The 22,112-nt window shown below is 36.7% G+C and overlaps 1 protein-coding gene across 1 annotated transcript in view; it reads left to right on the top strand.

The window, feature by feature from the left end:
- CD180 (CD180 molecule) overlaps positions 1-20,072 on the top strand; it is a 34,771-nt gene extending 14,699 nt beyond the window's left edge. The window contains exons 2-3 of the mRNA XM_051991584.1: positions 8,085-8,251; positions 13,010-20,072. Coding sequence (XP_051847544.1) covers positions 8,085-8,251; positions 13,010-14,735 — 1,893 coding nt within the window. The 3' untranslated portion in view covers positions 14,736-20,072. The remainder of the gene's footprint in view (positions 1-8,084; positions 8,252-13,009) is intronic.
- The last annotated feature ends 2,040 nt before the right edge of the window (positions 20,073-22,112 follow it).

Below are 22,112 nucleotides of genomic sequence, written 5' to 3'. Positions count from 1 at the left end.
ATGTAATGCACACATAATCATGTAATCAATGCTTGTTTCCTTCCTCTCAAAAAGGAAACTTAAAAAAAAAAAAAAAAAGGAAACTCCTATAGCTACAGATTGGCAGCTAGCTATTCAGCTACTTTTAGTCTTAAAAACTTTCAGGGCTCAAGAACTAAGAAGTTAAGTGACTTGTCCAGGATCACACAGAAAGTATAAGAGGTAGGATTTGAACCCAGATCTTTTTTAATGTAATATCAGCTTTCTAAGCACCACTGTAAGCTGCCTTTTCCTCAGAGAAGTACAAATGTTAAATACACATCTTAGCTGAACTCATGTTAAAACATCAGGTAGAGATCAGTGCAGTACAATAAGTAGAGGGAAGAAAAAGGAATACTCCAAATTTAAACTATAACACATACCACATATGTGATCATATATGTCACTTAATTTTCCTGAACCTCACTTTCCTCATCTGTAAAATGAAGATCATACCTGCAGTACCATGTCTACCTCATATGGTTGATGATAGAATGAAATAAAATGTATAAGGTGTTTCACAAACCTTAAAGTGCATGTAAATGTCTTATTATCATAGCACATCCTTATAAATATAATAAGAAAAGACAGGGCAAACCTATAAAAACAGTGCTATTGAATATTTGAAAGAACTCAATAGGAGGATGAGCAAAAGCTTCCTGGAGCATGTTGGCATTTGAAAGAGGTCAAAAATTATTGTTTCAACAGATGGAGCTGAGGATAGAAAATTTTAGGTAGAGAGAACAATGTAAACCATGAGCCAAAGATAGGATAGTGTGGGGCATGGAGGAAGTGTGCTGAGTAGTCAAGTTTTGGTGAGATGAACTCAAAATTAAATAGTGTGAAATTTGATAGGAGTTTGAGTAAGGGAATAACTGTGTAGGCAATGGGATTTGAGTGATAATAACAAAAACAGAAAGGAGAAATGGACAGTTCAAGAGACTGCAGGCATAGTATTCATGGTATTTGACAATTATTATGCAAATAGTATAGAATCGATGAAGAGAGAGACTATGTGATGATTGGGTGTGGTTCAAGAGTAGGCAGAAGGGATAAAATCAGGAGTACAGATGAATTAATCTTGGTAAGGAATAGGGACACCTCACCCTAAAATAGGAGGAAGGAAAAGAAAATGGGTAAAAATGTTCAAAAGTTTTAGTTGTAGAGTAGGAAGCTTACTTCAGATGATCATCTGATATGTGTATAAGGGGTGAGAGATGTTATGCATTTTAGAAGAAAGAAAAAGGTTTGAAACAGCCCCCATGGGAAATGACATAGAAAATCAATGAGAGTTTAAAAGAAGGATTGTCCTGCAACTGTGAGGGTTCAGATGAAGTTACACTCCATAAATTTATAACAGGTGAAATCATCATGATTTCATAGCTCTCTGCAAGCATTCTGGATTGTCAAGGAACAGGAATACAGCAATCTGGTGGTGGAGGTCACTCAGAGTTGAATATTAGCAGGCCTGTAACATGCAAGGTCTTGGAGATTAGGGCTTACTATGTGTGGGAGGGGATGGACTGGTTATTGAATAAGAAGAATTTAGAATCTTAGACCTAATTCATTTCCTTAAAGATGATAATGCCCCAATCCCAAGATAATATTAGTACTCACCAAAAAAAAAAAAAAAGAAAGAAAGAAACTAGCTGTTAATAAGTATACAAATTGTGTTCTATCAACATTTCAAACTTGGAGCCCCCTGACAGCACAATGCCCTAAAACCATGCTGCACAAACCAAGTATCCCACTCTCCTACTCTCCTAAAGCCATAATGGGCTGACACATTCATCTGGGCAGTTCTCAGCAAGCAACACACTCTTGGCTCTTAGCCCTCAAGAGCATGGGGTATAAATTCCCCCTGGATGCTCAAAGCAAAAAACCTATTACCTATGTAAATATGGGTTGTTGTTCTTATGACCACTACATTTGTGAAAGTACAGATTCTGACAGTCAGTAAGCATTTATTGAACATCTACTATTGGCCATATGTTATCCTAAGCACTAGAGATAAAAAGAAAGGTAAAAAAAAATTGTCCTTGCCCTCAAAGAGTTCAACTTACAGTGGAGCAGAAGCTATGTAAATAACTAGGTACATATAAAAAAAACAAAATAGGAAGAAAGTAATCTGAGAGCAAAGTGGTTCAGAAACAGCAAAGAATCAGTCTCCAGGCTAATAAAACTAATGTGTAAAAAATAAAAATTGCTAAAGTTCAGAGATCCAATAATTATTGCACACTAAGCTCTAGCTAATATTTTTGTAATTCTATTTTAAACTGTCCTTTCAAATTGATTACCTTAAGCCTCTGCTTACTCATTTTATTAGTTACAGAGCCATGAATTTGTGAAACAACTATATAGGTAACCATGGAAACATGCAATACTAAGTGGACCATAGGATTTAGAACTAAAATATAGTGTGAGGTACTCACTCTCAGCCCTCAATTACCTACTTCAGGTTCTAGATATTTTGCAATCCTCTCCAAACCACAGATCATAAGCCCCCACCACAGTGTTTTGTTTTTTACCAGTCAGCCAGATGACAATATCCAGTTCATTAAAAAGACATTTCATAAAATAGCAATGCAAATAATAATAGAGTATCCTTCCTTCCCAATCTCAATCTCCAACAAATCCATATATACCAGTATAAATTGCATAATTTTATAGGAATTATATGGAGGATATTCACAAAAAGGGAACATACAAGCATCCCTACATGAAGAGAAACACATATATACGTATGAACACAGCATTTACATAGAGGGACAATATCTCTATAACAAAGCTGGAGTGTCTTCTTCTGGTGTAATAGCACTACTCTCTGCCACACCTGCTCCCCTTCCCTGCTCCCTCCAGGTAACCATCAACTCAAGCTATTTTTAGTGTCACTTTATATTCTATGCAGAATTTATGCTGGATGCTATGATCATAACTTTTTCAACAGTAATAATAATAATAAAAATAATGATGATGGGACTTATATGGTGCTTTGAGTTTTGCAAAGAGTTTTATAAATAGTTTTTCACTCGCAACAAAACTGGACTATCCATTATCTTCATTTTTGAAAATAAAGAAACTGAGGCAAGTTAACTTGCCAGAGTCACACAGCTACTCAGTCTAAGGCAAATTTTGGCTTTACGTCTTCCTGACTCCAACCCCATCAGTTTTATCCATCTAATTGTCTCAGTCTCATCATCTTTAACATCCATGAGAAAATCTGTGGTTATGAACCCTGTCCATCTACCTTTGAATTGCAATTTACACTCAAATGTTTTAGTTTGCTTTCATGCTTTCATAACAATAGGAGAATGGTCATCATTTAATGAGGAATCTTTTTGGTAATTCAGGATTTGTAGTGGCTAAGAATAATAATTACGATCATAGTAATAGTAGTAGTAATGATAAATTATCTTAATTATGAGTAATTGGTTTTGAAAAAGGTTTAGAAATATAAATTCATTAGTTTTTGTTTATAAAATTCCTTAGAGCTAACAAAGTTATTCTTTCTCTGATGTGGCAAAACACAATAAATAATCATCATAATAAAAAAATAATAATTAAATAATTTGTTAATAATAACAAATTGTTATTTTGCAGATGAGCTCATCGAGGTTAAAACAGATTAAGTGTCATATCCAGACCCATATAGTCAGTAACTATAAAACAGGAAAAATAGAACTCAAGTTCAGATCTATTGATTAGAAGTTCAGTTTTGGTTGTCAAATATGTCCAATAGTTGCAGAGTTTTGTGTTTGTGGGTATTCCAATCCTTAGTCTGTTTGGGGGACCCACAGTAGTAGCCTGCAAATTGTATTTGGAATCAGAAGAGTGGGTTCTGATACTTGCCCTCTCACTTAATTCCTGTGTGACTTTAGGTAAGTCATTTTTAAGATGAAGAGGTCAGATTGGATGACTTCTATGACCCCAAGATGATGCTACAGTAACCTTACCGAATCACTTAACTCCCCTGGTCCATTTCCTCATCTTTTGATGGTTTTAGACTAGATGATCTTAAATCCTATCCAATTCTAGATCTAGAATACCATATATGATTGTGTGATTTCTACTTTAAAAAAAAGAATACAAGAATAAAATCTGCTAAATTGTGGCATTTTGCAATTCATTGGCTTTTATTTCATATAGTTGTATATAATTCAGTATACTTCCTGCTCTTCCCCATTGGCCAACACTTTGATATCTTTGAGAAACTGAGTCTGATCTGCCTTCTTAGCAGGTGAGATATGGAAGGGGGCTTCTCTTCCTTTGACTACTTGACCACAGTCTCAAGAGAGCAGCCAGGACTCTGGTTGAGTCACATTGGAGAGCTAGGCACTTTTTCTGTTCTCCTCTCTCTGGAACTTAGTGTGATTCAGGGAAGAATTAAGTCTGGAGTTATTTAGGCTCTGGAACCCTTATAAATTCAAGAGGAGAAGAAAGTTGTTGCTGCCTTAAAGTCTCCTGCTGCAAAGGCATAATGCAGCCAGACCAATTCTGCCATATTTTGTCTTGCTCCTGTGTATCAGGGTATAAAGTGCTCCCGTTGAGGCAGCAGAGTGAGAGCCCAGAAGCACCCTTGTTTGGGGGAAAGGAAAAAGGAACCAGGGTAACCCAGCTGGGGTAGCAGCTGTGCATCCATGGCTATGAGGCTCTTGCTATATACACAGGCTGGCACCTGGGAACTGCTGCCCATGTGTGTTGTCCCACATCAGTCACTCAGCCAAATCAGAGTTTGAAATGCAGAGTGTGCATTTCAAAAACACGGTAAGAATTTGTACAAGTCCCTAAAGGACTGAGGTCTATGTAAGACAATGAATGAATTACAAATAGATATAAATATACAATTTTCATTAGTGGCAGTTGCAATGTTTCCATCTCATCCATATGATTAAGAGGAAAATCTGACTTCCCTTCTACAAGCTTACTCATACTTCCCATGATAAAGGTGCCCAGATCAGCAGGAATCCCTATGAGTAAAATATACTGTAAGGCAATTAGCATGGCAGACCTGGTTACTTCAGTAAAGGTCATGCATTGGGGGCATGTGTAATCTCAAGATTTTCATGAGGGAAATGCTGATCTTGAGCTCAGGGGAACAGGAAGCTGGAGCAGATCATTATCTGGCCCACGCAGGCTCTATGGGGGATGGGGTGTGGTGAGTCACTTACCTTTTGCTTCTCGCCTCCACCAGCACAACTCCTATCTCAGTAAAAAGGAGGTGGAAAGAAGTGGGGAGGGTAAAGAAGAACAGAAGTAGGGAAAGGGGAAATGGGGAGAAAGGAGAAAAGAGGAGATGAAGAGAAGGGTAAGAAAATAAGCACAAAAAAAGAGTAGAAGAAAGGAAGATTAAAAAGGAGGATAATGAGGGAAGGAAGAGGAAGAGAGGAAAAGGGACATTTTTATTTGCTGTTTTATGGAATTACAGTTCTGATATTATGCTAAGTGAGAAAGATGAACTTTGCATCTCTAAAAGACTGGTGTCTAGTTGATAAATGTTCAAATTTTCTTTTTATATTTAAACAGAACTAGTCTGTTGACCTTACAATGAGATGCTTAAGGATGATGATTCCATAGAATATGTCTGCTGGCCTAAAAACCCTGTGTAATCATTCTAAATACTGGGAGTTTGTGGCTGAGCAAGGGAGGAGACAAAAGAGAAGGTGGGTCAGTGAGGTCTTTCCCAATGAGTGTGCCATTGAGTGAGCCTTCTTTTAGTATCCTAAAAATTTAGTATTCCTAAAAATTTAACTCAATAAGCATTTATCACATTCTGGTTCTGTGCAGGACACTGTGCTAAGCACTGTGGTTGCAAAGACAACAGATCTCTGATGCCATTTCTTGGAAACTGTCTGAACTTTGGTCCCTACTCTCCAATTATCTTCAGTTACCACAGGCACAGAGATGTAGAATGGGAAGGGCCTCTGATGGTGTCTGAGTCTTTGTTTTTCATAGATGAAGACTGAGATAAAGGAGGCTTGCCAATAAGGTAAGAGAGATGAAGGTCTTATCCAAAGCTTTTAAAAAATGGCACCCAAAAAGGCAATCCAGGTCCTCTCAGTTCAGCTCCAGCTCTCTGCGATCCCTGGAGTAGAAGAAGGTAGAAGGCTAGGTCTAGAATCAAGAAAACCTGAGATCAAGTCCAGCCTTAGAGACTGACCAATGAGTGACCTGGACCAGTTATTTAACATAGGTCTGCCTCAGTTTCCTTAACTGTAAAATGGGGATGATAATAACAACATCTACTCTCCAGAGTGATTGTAAGAATCAAAGGAGATATTTGCAAAGTGCTTAGCACAGTGCCTAGTACAAAATAGGAGAATAATAATAAATGCTTTTTCTCTGCCTCTATCCCATCCCCAACCTCATCCCCATCCCTGGAGCATCTGGTCTCCCTTCTGGATGAGCCTGGCCAGCCTCTGCTAATAGTATGTATCTTGGATTGCCTCCTTTGAATCCTTTGCATCATCTGTTTGCCTCTGATCTGAAAAAAAGATGCCTCAAATCTGGATTGCCTGTTTTACACACTCTTTCTCTCCCTCATTTCCCTGCAGTTGTGAATTGTCTCAATTGTCTCCAGCCTTGAGAGCTTACCTTTGTACCTATCCTTTGTTCTGCCTGTCATTGACTGCAAACTTGGGATTTAGTTTTGCCACACTGTGGTCCTGGATCTGGTGCAAAGGATATATCATTCCCTCCAAGCTTCTAAGGCATAGGACAGGACAGAACAGGTACTCTCTAAGATCAATGATCACTGGGCCTCCCTGAATATTTTGAGGACAGTGTTGGGTAAAGTTCTAGTAAGATTAGTACAAAGCCTATGAACTGGAAACATTTTTCCTAGACTTCAATCTCTCTGTAAATTGTACATGGGGGGGAGGAAAGAGAAGGCATATTGAATCTGTAATTTCAGCTCCTATGTAGGAAGACAATGCACAAAATCAATGCACAATAGCAACTGTTGTGCAATTTATACCTGAAGTTCTACCTGGGGAATTAGGAGGTTAATGACTTGTCTAGTATATATCAGAAGTGGAATTTCAATTCAAAACTTCCTGATTTTTTTGTTTCTGGTGTTGTTCTACTATGTCAGTCATGTCTGACTCTTTGTGATCCTATTTGGGATATTCTTGGCAAACAACTGGAGTGGTTTGCCGTTTCCTTCTCTAGATCATTTGACAGATGAGGGAACTGAGGTAAATAGAGTTAAATGCTTTATCCAGAGTCACACAGCTAGCAAATTCTGATCCCAAATTTAAATTCAGGAAAATGAGTTGTTTTGACTCCAGGCCCAGCATTCTAAATTCACCACATTAACTAGATGTCTAGAAGCTAGATTGTAAAGCATTTTAAATATCAACAGAGTTTACATTTAGTCCATTTTAAGTATTATGTTATTTATTTTGTACTTATTTGTATTTTATAGAGGTAGTGGGAGCCACTGAAATTTTTCTTTTTAGTGGGAGCCTGAAATGATTAGATCTAAGCTTTAGGAATAGCCTTGTAGAGGAGAGACTGCAGAGAGGAGAGATTGGACTACAAGGGAGATAAATCAGGAGCTGATTGTAAAAGCCTATGTCGGATATGATAAAGGCCTGAACTAGAGTATTAGCATCCTAGTGGCAAGAGGGGAATATATTTAAGGGAGTTGGCAATTAATTAGACATGATGGTCAGAGGGATGAGATCTCCAAGGTTCAGAAGCATTAGTACAATATGTACCATCATAAAACACCTGTGCTGGCACAGATATGTACATTAGCAATGCTTAAAGTACATGCATAAGTTTACAAAGCTGTTGTATTTGTGTTATATCTGGGATTTAAGCATATGATTCACATAATAAGGGAATGGTTCAGTCTCAGTGTTCTCATCTGTAAAATGAAAGGATTGAGGTTCATGGCTACTGAATTCCCTTTCTCCTCCAAATCTGTGTTCCTATGATTTGTCACTAAATCTCCAATGTAGCCTGAGCTGAATGTAAATGGCCTTTCTCATCCTCCTAAATGGGAAAATGTCCTATTTGGCTCCTCTGATTTAAGCATTGAGATCTTTTGTTCCTTTCAACAGGTTACAGTCAACCTAACCTACAACTGTGAAAGCCTAGGACTTGAGGAGATTCCTGAAAGTCTTCCAGCCACAACAAAATTTCTTGAATTCAGTTTTAACTTTCTCCCTGATCTCCAAAATTCAACCTTCGGCAGGCTCAGAGACTTGGTCTACTTAGATTTAACCAGGTAAATAGTAAATTTCAGTGACCGCAGTGTTTTCATGAAGCAATTATATGCCTTGAGAGGCAATATGGAAAAGCAGCTAAACAACCTGCACTGGAGTCAGATACTGTAGTGGTTTCCTTCTTATGCTTATTTGATAGATAAGGAAAATGAGACAAAGTTAAGTAACTTTCTTAGGATCACACAACTAGTGAATGTCTGAGGATGGATTTGCACTCACAAAGAGGATGGATTTGCCAGGAAGACTCCAGACCTGGCAATCTATCTATTGCACCATCTATCTTTGATTATCAGATTATCAAATTATTGACTTATATTCATCAATGGAGAGACTATCTAGTCCATCTCAGTTTCCACACAGATGAAATCATAGTATGGGGGGGAAAAAAAAAAACTATGTTCTATATCTGGTACCCACAGGTGAGGATCGCTTAGGAGGTGTGAGTAGGAGAAAAACATCCCTTAGCAGGCTCCTACATTTTAGGCGCTGTAGTGGATAGATTGTTAGACTTAAAGTCAGTAAGGATTGAGTTCAAATTCTGCCTCAGAAGTTTAATAAATGTTTATCCTCTCTCAATTTCAGTTTTCTGCATCTGTAAAATAAATAATATCAGCTGCTTCAAAGGACTGTTATTTGAGATTCAAATAAAATTTTACACATATACACAAACAGTATTTGAAACCTTAATGCATTATATAAATGTGAGGTATTTTATTATTAGTGTAAGAAACAAAATGGCTTACCAAGAACTCTACTGATTCACTGATGAATCTGGAGAAAATTTTATTTTATATTCTTTGAAAGAATGAGTACCTAGGTGAGTAGACACACCTTTGAAACTCCAAAGGCAGCATTTTATTTTATATCCTGAAGCACAGGTCCCTCCTCTGATTCCATGAATTGGATATTACAGAAGGACATGAATCTCCACCCCTCATTACATAGCCAGTCCCTGATCCCAAGGAGCTTACATTGGAGGGGAGTGGGGAGAAATAAAAGCCACCCTTGATTATTCCTTGATATCCTTGTGGGTTTCAGTTTTCTAATTTAAGTTTCATTTCTCCAATTTAATTTTCATAACTGTGGAAACCAAATGCCTATCCATTTCTCACGTTAATTAGATGGAATCAGGTTATATAAAACAAAGGATACCGTGATGCATACTATTGCAAAGGTAAAAGTATACGAAGCAGAGGGGAAAGGAAGAGATATCCAGAAAAAATGGTGATGATTGTCTATTCATCTCAGATCCAACAGAAATGTCAAGCTCAGCCCACTCTAGACTGTGCCTGAACAATACTAAAAAGTTATTGGAAATGTTTAACAAAATAAATAAAAATACAATGCAGAAAACTTAGTGGTTTTTTAAGACAATATGCACCCAGCAATGATCCATTTCTATTTTATTCTGACAATACTATTTAAAATCACCATTTGGTGACTTTGTCTCCTCCTGATCCTATTAAATTTTATCCTGACTCATGATAGAACTTTTGCTCCTGAGAACCTGTATAAGGAAAAGTACACAAGAAAGACTCACTTCCCATGTGACTTTATAATTTTCAAAGCAGTGTTCGTATCAACTAATTTGATCATAGAATCATAGATTTAAATCTGAAAGAGACTTTAAAAGTCATGTAGAACAATCCTCTCATCTTAAAAAATAAAAATAAAAAAAAACAGAAATGCACATGTTTTTACTGGTATGCTAACACCTGACCGGAATGAAAGATTGCCTTCCACAACAGCATCCATAATAAAACAGCTTTGTGCTGAAACACTTTCAGAGAACCATTGCTTTTGAAAAGAAATTAAGAAATCTTTTATTTTTGTATCACCTTTATGGATATGTGTATCTGTATATACACAGAGAGATACACACCACAAACTTCCCTGCCCCATTTCCTATCTATCCCTTATAACAAATATTTTAAAAGGAGAAAGAAACACAGCTTTGCAACACTAAGTAATACATCAATCACATCTGATAGCATATATCATATTTTATACCCAGAGTTCCCTACCTCTGTAATGAAGAAATATATTTTTTTCAGTTCTTTTCCAGGGTTAAACTTGGTCATTTTAATTCTAGAAGGTACTTTTTTGCCACTTTCTTGCTTTAGGAAAAGTCTATAACAGTTTGAAGCATGGTGGAGAAAAAAAGGCCAGAGAAGGAGATATAGAGACCTGTGGTATGGAACTCATATAGAAATAGTATCCACAAATCCATATATAAGGATCCCTGCAGGTCACATTTTGACTTAGAAAACTACTCTTTAGGATTACTCTTGAAATTTGCTTTAAATTTCCTATAGTTTTTCCTAAATCCATGGAATTTGCATGACAATATTATCAACAACTCATATTTCTATGTCCCTTATGGTGTACAAGGCATTTGACATAATAGCAGGATGCTTTCTCCTCATAATAGTCCTATAAAGCAAGTAGAATATTGCATTTTATAGATGAAAACATAGGGATTAGAGAGGGTAAGTGATTCCACTGAGTTTCATTGTTTTGCTTATTCTGCTTATCATACATATGAGTAATGGGAATGGTAACTCTAAGAATGATAATCAGTCAACAAACATTTATGAAGCAGTACTAAAAGCTGGGGATACAAAGAAAGGCAAAAGACAGGAGCTTAAAATCAGTGGGTGAGACAATATACAAACAGCTATGTACAGACATATTGCATGTATTCATAAATTGGAAATACTCAAAAAGGGAAGACACTAAAATAAAAAAAGGGTTGGGAAAGGCTTCCTATAAAAGGTGGGATTTTCCAATTTCTCTTGTGCAACAAGAGAACTGTATAAATATACACACATATATTGTATTTAAGATACACTTTAACATGTATGAGACTGCCTGCCATCTAGGGGAGGGGGTGGAGGGAAGGAAGGGAAAAGTCAGAACAGAAATGATTGCAAGGGACAATGTTGAAAAATTACCCATGCATATGTTCTGTCAATAAAAAGCTATAATGAAAAAGATGGGGTATTAGTTGGGGCTTTCTGGAAATCTGGGAAACTAGGAAGCAGAGACAAGGAGGAATAGAATTCTAGGCTTGGAGGACAGCCATAGAAAATGACCTGGAGTCAAGAGATGGGAGTATCTTGATAAGTACAATAAGTAAAATAATAAAATCTAAAAGAAGATAGTACTTTGGCATTTCAATAAAAATATCACCATATTTGGAAAAAATCTATTAGTAGTGCAAACACAAAAGAATTATAAATCTAATAGCATTTGCCTAAGAGGTTGATATTTCTTTTCTTTTTTAATAGCAGGTAATATTCCTTTGCTTTGGGGGTAGAACTGACCCATCTATTTGCAAGTGGGTCTCTGTAGAAAGACTATGTGGCCTAGGGTTTTCAGTGCTAAAACTAGAGGAATTAAATTCTACTTCTAGCACTAACTAGCTATGTGACCATGGGTAAATCCCCAAACCTCAGTGTTCTCATCTGTAAAATGAGAATAATAATGATAATACACTTAGCTCACTGGGTTGTTGTGAAGCTTCAGCGAGAAAATGCCAATAAAACCATTTTCAAATTTTAAAGGGCAATGTAAATTCCAGTTATTATTATTATCAGCCACAAAAGGCTTATTTTTACCTACATGTGGCTGGTTATTTCCCTTTGGACTTTTAGACCTTTTTTTTATCCTAGGTATAGTGTATCACTTTTGGAGTTGTCTCTCTGGTTCATTGAATTTTAAGCTTGCTTTTAAGCATTGTTTTAAAGGTAAAAGCATCACCAAATGTCTTGATGCTCCAGCAATCTCCTAGCATCAGTCATCAGCCTTGATGAATCTTCTGAAGAGTTGGTTTTTTTTTTTAATCTATATAGAGATGGAATTTTCTCTCTTCTAGACAGTAAACAAAAACCTTCCAGCAGATACAGGTTATAGAAGGGTAGGGCATTTGAGAAGAATTCCCACTTGGAATATCCAGAAGGGCAGTACCTGTGTGGGGAACAAGGCAAGTCCCCTAAGTGGGACTTGGAGAAATAGTATGTATGTGGGTATGTATGTAGGGAAATATTTGAGTGTATACGTAAGGGACTGTTTTAGTCTAGGAACATGATAGAGTGAAAATGTTGAATTTGGGACTTGAGTTTTTCATCTCTGCCACTTCTCTATGTGATATTGAGCAAGTTATTTAATGTCTCTGAGCCTCAATTTCCTCATTTGTAAAATGAGAAGATTGTACTAAATGATCTCTAAGATTCTTACCTGCTCTAGATCTGTGGTCCTATTATCTCTGCCTAAGTATCTATCCATCTATCTATCTATCTATCTATCATCTATCTATACATCTATCTCTGTTTTGTCTATCTTTCTCTGTCTATTTCTATTTTCCTTTCTATGTCTGTCTGTCAATCTATCTGTCTATCTCTGTCTGTCAGTTTATCTATTTGTCTATCTATCTGCCTTTCTGCCTATCTGCTATTTATCTATCTATTGATCTGTCAGTCTATCTCTGTATGAATATCTACCTATCAGTCTATTTATCTGTATATCCAGCTGTCTGCCTTCCTGTCTGTCTGTCAATCTGTCTCTGTCAGTCTGTCTACCTCTATCTATGTCATCAATCTGTCTACCTGCCTGTCTGCCTGTTTATCTAGCTATCTATCTTAGTCTAACTATTTCTATCAATCTGTCTATCTCTGTCTATCTGTCTGTGTATCTCTACCCATTTATTTATTTATTTATTTCTAACTGATTGTTCTGTCCCCCATCTCCATCTTTTTAAGGTGTGAAATTAACTGGGTACATGAAGATGCTTTTGAAAACAACGAAGACTTGAGCACCATTATACTGACTGGAAATCCCCTGATATTTGTGGCAGATACAGCTTTTGAGGGTCCTAGAGCCCTGAAGCATCTCACCCTAACCCAAACAGGAATGACCAGTGTTACATTTATTCCAATGCAAAATTTGGGAAACTTAGAAACTCTGCATCTTGGTAGTAATCACCTTTCTTCCATCCAACTTCCCTCCACATTTCCTGCCCATAACCTGAAAGTCCTGGACTTTGAATGGAATGCCATACATCATATCACTAAGAAAGATATAATATCCTTGAGCCAGGCATCCAACTTAAGCCTTAACTTAAAGGGCAATAACATTCTGGACATTGAGAATGGGGCATTCCATTCTACTGCCTTCCAGAACTTAAACTTTGGAGGGATCTTTGATATTTCTATTGTATTAAAGGGACTACAGAATTCTACCACTCAGACTCTTTGGCTTGGGTCCTTTCAAGATATAAAAAATCTACAAATAAGCTCAGACATGCTGGAGGGGCTGTGTAATATGTCTGTGGAAGCCCTCAATCTACAGTCCCACCATTTCTTGATGTCAAATACCATCTTTCAATGCTTCACCAGACTTCAAGAGCTGGATTTGACTCAAACTCACTGGAATAGTTTACCCTCTGGCATTGAGGGGATGAATCAGCTTAAGAAATTAGTGTTGAATCAAAACTTATTTGACAATTTGTGCCAAATCAGTGCCGCCAGTTTCCCTTCCCTGACTCATCTTTATGTTAAAGGCAACATACACAAGCTAGACTTTGGCACAGGCTGCTTAGAAAAACTAAAAAACCTCCTGCACCTAGATTTAAGCAACAGCAAAGTTGCCTCAGATATCTGCTGTAATGTTCAATTGAGAAACCTATCTCATTTACAGCATCTAAACTTGAGTTATAATGAGCCACAAACTTTACAGAGTGAGGCTTTCAGAGAATGCCCTCAATTGGAACTGTTGGATTTCGCTTCTACACATCTTCATACTCATGCTTCCCCAAGTCCTTTCCAAAATCTCCATGTCCTTCAGGTCCTGAATCTCTCTAATTGCCTTGTTGATACCAGAAATCCTCAGCTTCTGGAAGGTCTTCAAAGCCTTCGGCATCTAGACCTGGGTGGGAATCTCTTTCACTCTGGGATCCTCACAAAGGACAATCTGCTCCATCCTGTGGACAACTTACAGGTCCTCATTCTGTCATCCTGTGGCCTAACAGCCCTGGAACACCAGGCTTTTGGGAACCTCGGCAAACTCAGGTACTTGGACCTGCAGCACAACAACTTGACCGGCTCAGGTTTGGATGCCTTTAGTGATCTCAAGGAAACTTACCTCAATCTGGCAGCCAACAATATACGTATCATTCCATCTAGTCTTCTACCTGTCTTTTCCCAACAAAGAATCATTATTTTAAGTCATAACCCCCTAGACTGTAGTTGCTCCAATATCCACTTTCTGAATTGGTACAAGGAAAATCTGCATAAAATTTCTGACCCTGAAGAGACCACATGTGGGGATCCCCCTGCTCTAAATGGGGTAAAGCTAACCAATGTAACTCTCTCCTGTGCCTTTTCAACTGTGGGAATTTTTTTTCTGGTGCTATTTTTTTTGATGGGCATTATTTTCCTCATTCTCTTGATCCGACGCTATATAATTAGAAAATATGAAAACATTTAGGTCTGAAGGTTTCCAGCAAAGGATGCTGCTGACCTTGACCACTTCCTGTTTCCTCTAAGCAACCTTTTGTTTTTAGCCTGTCTCCTGAGTCCAATGAGGATTAAATGCTTTTTTTTTTCCTTTTTCTTTTTTCTTTGGTGGTAGTAGGCTCCTGTGCTATAAACCACAAGGGGAACTCACAATTCTAAGCCCAAGGGTGCTGGTGATGAGATGAGCCAGATAAACACTAGTGGGAGAATGGAGTGCTACTGGCTGGCTGCCATCTTGCTTCCATGCTTCTACGAACAAGACTCAGGACATGGTTCTTTGCTTCCCTCTACTGGTTTCTTATTGCTTCCACTTCTCTTTGAACCTAGACTCTTCATGACTTGGGTGCAAAAAAGTACTCGGTTTCCTCCCCCTCCTCACTCCCCGCCATCTCTCTTTCTCTCCCTACAGTAAATAGTACACAATACTACTCTTCCATCTTGTAAAGGTTTTTGGGTTTTGTTTTGTTTTGTTTGCTTTATTTTATTATTCAGCGCTACAGGGACATAGCAAGGAGTATTACAATATACAAAAATAATGGGGAAAGGAAGCAAGTTCATATTAACAGTAAATCTCAGCCTATTGAAAATGTCCTGGAGGCATAGAATTCAACTTTTTTAAGGTCCTCCCTTCTTTTCTGACTAGAACTCATTTTCTGTTTTATCTTAAGAATCAGCCAGCCTAGGTCTGCCTGGATCATATGTTGGCTCAAATTCAAGTCTTCTATATGATAGATTTGGATTGGCTGTTCAATTATCAATTAATGAACATTCAGTAAATACCTATTTTGTACCAGGCACACTGTGCTAAATACTGGGAATACAAAAGGTGACAAAAGGCAGTCCTTAGCCTCAAGAAACACAATCTACTGAAGGAGACAACAAATAGGTACCACAAACTATATATAGGATAAATAGCAAATAAGTGGAAAGGCATTAAAATTAAGAGGAGTTGTAAAAAAACTTCTTGTAGAAGATAGGATTGAAGAAAGTTAAGAAATACAGTCTGCAGAGCAGAGGAAAAAGAGCATCGCAGGCATGAGAGATAGCTAGAGAAAATATCCAGAGCCAAGAAGACATGAAGTGTCTTTTTGATAGAAAAGCCAAGAGGCCAGTGTCACTCTAATTCCTTGGACAAGAATTGACCTTACCTCCTTAACTGACTTTCTTAGTGAACTTATAGTACTTCTTTCACTTCCTGGGATTTCAATGACTTCAATCTCTGTCTCTTTCTGTTGACTCATTCTTTATGCCCCATTGGTGGACATGAGTCAGATTCAAAATTGCTAGCCCAATTTAATAACTAGTTGTGTCCTTTTCTTTGTCTACCTATTAAATTAGATTGGCATCTGGATCCCTGCCCACTTAAAGGTCATATGACCAGGGATCATTGGATAAGATTGTCATATTCTCCATCCTTAAACCTTGTCTGTATTCAGCATGTCCCACCAGTCTAACTTTCTCCTATTCAGACTCATGCCTTCCCTACTCCCTCATTTCACTTAGCTTCACTCTTTATTAATAGAGATGAGATAACAGTCTTCTTGAGCCCAGTGAACACTGAGCATCTTTCCCCAGTTAGACTGTTTGCTTTGCCCTTGACATTCAGGTGCTCAGATGGATGTGTTATCAGATATCTTCCCTTCCTCTCCCAACCCTTCCATCCTTCCCCAAGGAAAAGAGATTTAATAGAATCCAAGGATATAATTTTTTAATCTTTAAAACATACAGAAAATAATGACAGAACACCTCTCTCCCCACCAAGGTCAATATATCACTAGCCACTTATAATCCCACTCCTCTATTGAATCTACTCAAAGGTGACTAACAACAAATTCAATGCTGTGACCTTTTCTCAGATCTCCACTTCCTTGACTTCTGTGCAGTTTTTTGACACTTATGACCACTATTCTCCTCCTCCTAGTTACTATTTCTGTCCTCCCTCAGCTTCCATGACACCAACTCCTGATTTTCCTCTTATCTTTTAGAGCACTCTCTGTTTTTGCTTTTTTGTTTTGTTTTTTTTTTTTGCTTTTTCATCTTCTTCCCTTCCTCCCCTCTTCCCTGCCTAAGGTCTTAAGGAGTGATGTCCCTTTCAGGGGTCTGTCCTTGTCCTTCTTTTCTTTCTCTTCTCTCCCTTTAGTGATTTCATCCACAATCATAGATTTCCATTATCAGATATGTATTGACTCCAATATGTGCATCTAGGCCTAAACTCCTCCCAGTTGCCTGTTAAGCAAGGCTAACCTGCAAGGCTCACATCATGTGTTCAAAGTTGAACTCATCTTTCTCTCTTCCTGAAGCTTCCTACCACTCTACCCAAACCTGCCTCTCTTCCTAACTTCACCACTCTCTCTTCCATCCAAGCTTCAACTCTCAGACTCATCTTTCCTCCTCTATAACTTCAAATCCAATTTCCACTCAGTTTTACGTTCACTGAATTTTTTCTGCCCCTTCCTTTCTCTCTTCTCCCAGAGCCATCAGCTAGTTCAACAATTCCAGAAACATTTATCAAGGACCCATTATGATTACAACACTGTATCATCACTCAGCTGGAGCACAGTAATATTTTGCTTCTCTCCTGTCACTAACCCAACTTTCACACAGATGCTAAAACCATCTATGCCCCAAAACAAAGATCTTACTTTGTTCCTCTTCTGTTAAAAATCCTTTCAAATTTCTCCTTTTGGCCTCCATGATAAAAGAAAAAAAAATTAGAGCATTAGCAAAGTTGCAGGATTTAAAATAAACCACACAAATCATCAGCATTTGTATATATTACTGACAAAGCCCATCAGCAAGATATAGAAAGAGAAATTCCACTTAAAATTACTGTAGACAAAATAAAATGCTTGGGGGTCTACCTGACAAGAGAAACCCAAGAACTATATGAACACAATTACTAAATGCCTCACACAAATAAATTCATATTTAAACAATTGGAAAAATATAAATTGTTCATTACTAGGCCGAGCTAATATAATAAAAATGATAATTCTGCCTTAATTGTTCTACTGTTTAGTGCTATATCAATCAAAATGCCAAAATATTATTTTATAGAACTAAAATAATAACAACATTTCATCTGGAAGAACAAAAGGTAAAGAATATCAAGGGAATTAATGGAAAAAAATACAAAGGATGGTGGCTTAACAATATCATATCTAAAATTATATTATAAAGCAGCAGAAATCAAAACCATTTGGTACTGGCTAAGAAATAAAGTGGTGGATCAGTGAAAGAGATTAAATATACACAATATAATAATCAAGGCCTATAGCAATCAGTATTTGATAAATCCCCAAACTACAGCTTCTGGAATAAGAATTCATTATCTGACAAAAATTGCTGGGAAAACTGGAAAAAAATATATTAGAAACTCAGTATAGGCCTACATCTCACATCCCATACCAAAATAAAGTCAAAATAGATACATGATTTGGGCGTAAAGGATGATACTGTAAATAAATTAGGAGAATAAGGGATAACTTACCTATCAGATCTTTGGAAAAAGGAGGAATTTATGATGAAAGAAGAACTAGAGAACATCAAAAAAGGTAAAATGGACAGCTTAGATTACAATAAATTAAAAAGTAATTTTAATAATTTAATTTAAATAAAAATATTTAATAATAAAAATTATATTAAATTAATGTAATTAAAAAGTTTTTGTTCAAACAAAACCAACTGGAACAAGATTAAAGGCAAGTGCAAAGCTGAGGGAAAATATTTACAGCTAGTATTTCTGATAAAAGTCTCATTTCTAAAATATATAAAGAACTGTATCAAATTTATAAGAATACAAGTCATTCCCCAACTAATAAATGGTCAAAAGATATGAACAATTTTCAGATGATGAAATTAAAGCCATTTATAGTTATATGAAAAAAATGTTCTAAATCACTATTAATTAATGCAAATTACAACTCTGAGTTACCATCTCATACCTCTCAGATTGGTTTAAATGATAGAAAAAGGTAATGATAAATGTTGGAGGGGATGTGGGAAAACTGGGATACTAATGTATTATTGATGAAATTATGACATGATCCAACCATTCTGGAGAGCAATTTGAAACTATGCCCAAAGGGCTATAAAACTGTCTATATCCCAAGAGAATCATAAAGGAGGAAAAAGGACCTACATGTGCAAAAACATTTGTAGCAGCTCTTTTTGTGGTAGCAAAGAATTGGAATATGATGAGATGTCCATCAATTGGGGAATGGATAAAAAAGGTTGTGGTATATGAAGGTAATAGCATATTAATGTTTTATAAAAAATGATGAACAAGCTGATTTTAGAAAGGCTTGGAAAGATTTACACAAACTGATGTTGAGTGAAATAAGCAGAACCAGGAATGTATTGTACACAGTTAACAGCAGGAATGTGTGATGGTCTACTATGAAAGACTCGGTTCTTCTCAGTATTTCAGTGATTCAAAACAATCCCAATAGACTTGGACAGAAAATGTCATTTGTATCCAGAAAAAGAACTAAGGAGACTGAATGTAAATCAACACATACTATATTCACTTCTTTTTCTGTTTGTTTTTTTTTTTTAATCTCTCCCATGGTTTTTCCCTTTTGCTCTGAATTTTCTCTCCCAACAGGATTCATAAAACAATGTGTGTTAAAAGTAAATTAAAAAAAAAGAAGAAAAAAAAAATGATTTGTTGGTCATCTCTTGTAAATTCTCTTCTCCCTGGATTTTTACACAGTTCTTGGTCATGGCTCTTTCTACTTGTTCTTCTCCTTTGCTAAATTATCATCCAGGTCCCTCCCTCCATATTTGATAAATATATTCTAGGGCTCTGCCCAGTATTTTTTGTCCCTACTATCTCCTCTTTAATTATCTTATTAGTTTCTATGAATTTAATGATCATTTCAGTAAAAATCAGTCTACATATCCAGTGGCTATTTTTCTTCTGATCTCCAATCCCAAATTTTTAACAGCCTACTGGATATCTCTAATTGAATGCCTCAATTACTTTTCAAATATAATGTGCTCCCAACAAAATTCATCATTTCTTCTTCTAAATGTTCTCTTCCTAGTTTCTTTATTTTTGTCAGGTGTATCATCACTTTTCTGATAGCCAAGGTTTATAACCTAGGAGTTTGCTTCTACTCTTCTCTTTCACCTACCATACATATCTATCTAATGGTTGCTAAATATTGTGGATTCTACATCCTAAATATTTCTGGCATCCACCCACTTTTGTTTAGTCATACCACTATCATGTCCAATTCAGTTCCTAGTCACCTCTCAAGCTAAACTGTGGAGAAAACATTAAAATAAGTCTTCCTGCTTCCAATATCTCCCTTCTCCAATTCATTTTCCACACAAGCACAAAAACTAGACCACAACCTTCAATGCTTTTTTTAAATAAAAAGAAAGGTCACTCTGGAATTATGGAAAGAAAACAAGATCTGGATTCACAGAAACTGACCTTAAAAGCCAGCTCTGTCACTTATGACCTGTATGACTCTAATTGGGCAAATCATATTCCTTCTCCAGATTTCCATCTCATCATCAATAAACTGAAGAATTAGACTAGATTGTCTCTGAGATCCCTCTTTGCTCTAAATCTATAATCCTATGAAAAAGAAGTCTCAGATATAAACTTGTCCAGGACGCTCCACTATTCTCCTCAGACCTTTAAAAGGACATGATCCTACAGGGTATGAAATGCCCACAGAGCACTAAGATTCAGACTATAGTACTTTTAATAACTTCATACCCAAAGAGGATCATATCCTCCCACCTGAAGTTCTAGTTCTTCAAGTCCAGTTAGCATAGTTATCATAGACCATGTTCAGCACTGGTAATACTCCTTCCCATAAAAATAAAATTATTATTAGATTCTTAAATTATCTGACCAAGACCTGTTCAATCCCTAAAGGAATAGGAATTGTAGAGTTCCTTTTTCAAGTTGAAAGATATTTACAGTGAATATAGCCCCCAACCAATACTGTTTTAATCAAAATTACTAAATAAAGGAAAAATAATAAAAACAACATAATTGATTGAAAGTTGTTGGGGTTTTTTTTTATCATTAGTACTGGAGGGAAAGAATTCTTACTTTACTGAGAATCAAAAGGAAGATAGAAAGAGGGACTAAGAGAGGGATGGTAAGGAGGATCTTTGGGCACTTTGGGCAAGGCTTTGGAGAAGAACCTATCTCCCCCTCTTATTTAATTTTGCATTGAAATTGATGACATTGATTTTGCATAACCCAGGAGGACTAAAAACCTTTTTGGGGTTCTTGACCTTGATTAAAGTCAATAGAAAGAGTAGAGGCAAAGAGAGATAGGAAAAGTTTTTAACAAGGTGACTAATTGGGCAAAAATCAAAAACCTGAGAGATTTTAATATTTAGAGAGATAGATAGATAAGTGGATGAATAGATAAATAAATAGATATAAATACCTATATCTATCTACATTTGTATCCTGGGGAAGAGAGGTTGTCCTAGATGAAATAAAGATAAATAAAGATAAAAGGAAAAGACTGGCATTTGTCATTGTTACTATTCTTCCTTCTTTTTTCTGAAGAAGACCAGTGATGTCACTGGTGATGTCTTGACTTACGCATGAGTTGGATTTAAGTGAAGCAGAGGTAAGAGTCTTTAGTCTTACTTTCTCCTTCAGAGTCATCAAGTCCAGGGGCAAGATGAAAGTCAAGAAGATTTTTGATGAGACAGAACATGGTGAATGACCTTGGTCTTCCCAAGGGACATGTGATCATTTCTGAATAATTCTGAATAATTGAATACAATTTAACTCTGCGTGTGTTCAAGCCAAGTTTTTTCTACTTACCATTCCCCAAACATCTCATCTCCCTCCTTTTTTGTCTTAGCAAAGGCTACCCTCTGTGTCTGGAATGTACCCCGGCTTCTTCACATAAGCTTCTTGGAATCCTTCAAAGTCCAGTTCAAGTGTTAGCAGATTTAAGAAGTCATTCCTGATTCTCCCATTGTTAGTTCCTCTTTTCTCCCCTCAACATTTTGTGAATTTTTCATATTTGCTTTTTGGTGTACATGTTTTCTCCCTGCAAGAATATGTTCCCTGAGAAATTATTTCCTTCCTGCCTGGCATATAAATGAGTGCTTAACAAATGTTTGTTGGTAATTCTGACCTTTGCCAATGCCAGTCACAAACCAATATAATCAGTTTGGTTGCTAATAGTATGCATGAGTGGGAAATGGAGTAAGGGATGAGGGTGGCAGGAAACAAGACCACTACATATTCATTATTTTAAGGCTTTCTTCACAGGTATCTGTGTCCATCTTCAGCATTATACATATTCCATTTGTCATTATTTCAATCTGACTTTAGAAGTACTTTCCAAAGCAG

The sequence above is a fragment of the Antechinus flavipes genome, chromosome 1 (genome assembly GCF_016432865.1).
Source record: "Antechinus flavipes isolate AdamAnt ecotype Samford, QLD, Australia chromosome 1, AdamAnt_v2, whole genome shotgun sequence".
Lineage (NCBI taxonomy): Eukaryota > Metazoa > Chordata > Mammalia > Dasyuromorphia > Dasyuridae > Antechinus > Antechinus flavipes.
This window is presented reverse-complemented; position numbering and strand designations above follow the sequence as displayed.